Below are 2,362 nucleotides of genomic sequence, written 5' to 3'. Positions count from 1 at the left end.
AAGAGAGAGAGCATGATGCTAAGCTATGTGTTACAAAAATCACACTTTTTCAATAGACAGTCTTAGCTGGAACATCATGAGTATTTTGTTCAATCTAGAGCAGCATTATTATCTGAAATGTTTCCTTATTTGTGACATTGACTTTGATAAATCAAGAGATGAATCATTATTCTAAATATTACAGGTTTTCAAAGACTATTGTTTCAATGTGTGCATCTAAAAGTACCGTATGAAGTTGATGTGTTTTCTATATGTCTTCCTTGTCCTAGTAAATATTATCATCCACAGATATGAACCCAAGAAACGAAAGCGCTGTGACTAAGTTCTTCTTCGTGGGATTCACCAATGACCCAAAGCTGGAAATTACATTCTTTTTACTGTTTTTATCAGTCTACACCTTCACTCTGCTGGGCAATTGCAGTATCATGGTCATAGTCTGGCTCAGTCCCCAGCTCCACAAACCCATGTACTTTTTTCTCACCCAACTTGCTTTTTTAGATTTATCTTTTTCCTCTGTTATCTCTCCCAAGATGCTGGCTGATCTTCTTACTGAGAAACGGATAATCACATTCTCTGGCTGCATTGCTCAAATTTATTTCTTCAGTGCCTTGGTTAGCACAGAATTTTTCCTGTTGGCAGTGATGGCATTTGACCGCTATGTAGCAATATGTAACCCATTGTCATATACAGTCATTATGAACAATGGTCTGTTTTTGCATTTAGTTGCAGGGTCATACATTGGTGGCTTTTTTCACTCTCTGATACACGCAAGCTGTCTTTATCGGTTATCATTTTGTGGTCCTGATGTCATGAACCACTTTGTTTGTGATTATCCGGTGCTCTTGAAGCTGTCCTGCACTGACATCTTGATAAATGAATGGATCCGTTTCGTAGTTGGTTCTTTTGTAGTCACTGGTTCTCTCTTCGCAATACTTGTCTCATATTCATACATTATTACTACCATTCTGAAGATTGGTAACACAAGAGGGAGACGCCGGGCTGCCTCAACCTGCATCTCTCATTTCACCAGTGTATGTCTTTTTTATGGCAGCGGTTTCTTGATGGAGATGCTTCCCAATTCAAGCTCGTCAGAGGGGCAGTACAAAGTAGTTACTGTGATTTTCACCATCCTGATACCTGCTTTAAACCCCCTGATATACAGCCTGAGAAACAACGAAGTGAAAGAAGCTGTACGGAAGATATTGAGCTGGACATTTAATACTCAGTAATGGAGACTTTTGCAACCACCAAGAAGTAACCAAGTAAAATCTATTTAACTATACATTACGACATTTCTGATATATTAAGACAAGTCTTTAATGTTCTCCTTCCTGGCTTGCCTAGTCCATCACTATGAACTGGCTAGATTTAGGTGCCAGGATACATTGTATCTACATTTATGTATCTAGAAGACAAAATGTATATGAAATCATACATTTAGAATATGGGACTGGCATTATTTTAGCCACAACAGCATGTTTTCAAAACTTCTTGAGTGCGGTTACCTGGTGTTTACAATATAATTGTCTATGTCCATAAAAAGAAATTGCAAAAATGTTATTCCAAACTTTTCTATACTTTCCTGCCTTCAAACAAAAACAACCATATGCTGACTCTTAAGTTCAATTAATGCATTTCTAGAACAGTTCTACTTTTGGTCACACAATTGCAATGCTGAATCTTCATCAACACAATTACAATCAACTAATGTCATCTTGTTTCTGAATTCCAGTCTCTTTAAACCAGAAAAGATAAACACAAAGAAAATGCGTAGGTAAAGGTGCAGCAGTCTTAAAGTAATAGCAACACATTGTGAGCTCCTGTCTCTTTGAGTATGACTTGGAAAAACTATGGTAATCCTTCATATAATTGCCAGAAAGTCAGAACCAAATGGGCAGTCAAGAATCCTTCAAACAGAATATCAGGAAAGGCAGATATTATGGCCTCCTGCTTCGACAGCTAGCAGAGCAACAACAGTAGGGAAGCACAGATGAAACCCGCCTATTGGTTAACATACACTTACATGACAGTCTGCTTCACTCTAGAGAATTGTATATGTAGTTATGTATCTAGAAAACAAAATATATCACACATTTTAATAGTAGACTATGGGAGTGACATTAGTATAGCCATTCAAAGCATGCATACAATATTTCTTGAGTATATCCACATTTATTTTTAATGTTAACAAAAGTTGCAGAACCGTTACTCCACATAGTTTTCTATCTTCAAACAAAAAAGATCTAATGCGGACTTTTAAGACCAAATAATTATTTCTTAGAACAGTTCTATATTTGGTCATATAGATGGCAATGTTGATCCTTCCAATCAACTTCTGTTAACTTGTTTCAGTTCCATTCCC

At 36.8% G+C, this 2,362-nt stretch overlaps 1 protein-coding gene across 1 annotated transcript; it reads left to right on the top strand.

Moving 5' to 3' along the window:
- The first annotated feature begins 290 nt into the window (after window positions 1-290).
- On the top strand, window positions 291-1,229 carry LOC146853783 (olfactory receptor 5A2-like). The gene has a single exon (XM_085650898.1). It carries the CDS (start codon window positions 291-293, stop codon window positions 1,227-1,229), a length of 939 nt encoding a protein of 312 aa, XP_085507024.1.
- Window positions 1,230-2,362: the final 1,133 nt, after the last annotated feature.

The sequence above is a fragment of the Triturus cristatus genome, chromosome 4_1 (assembly GCF_964204655.1).
Source record: "Triturus cristatus chromosome 4_1, aTriCri1.1, whole genome shotgun sequence".
In the NCBI taxonomy this organism is placed as follows: Eukaryota; Metazoa; Chordata; class Amphibia; order Caudata; family Salamandridae; genus Triturus; species Triturus cristatus.
This window is presented reverse-complemented; position numbering and strand designations above follow the sequence as displayed.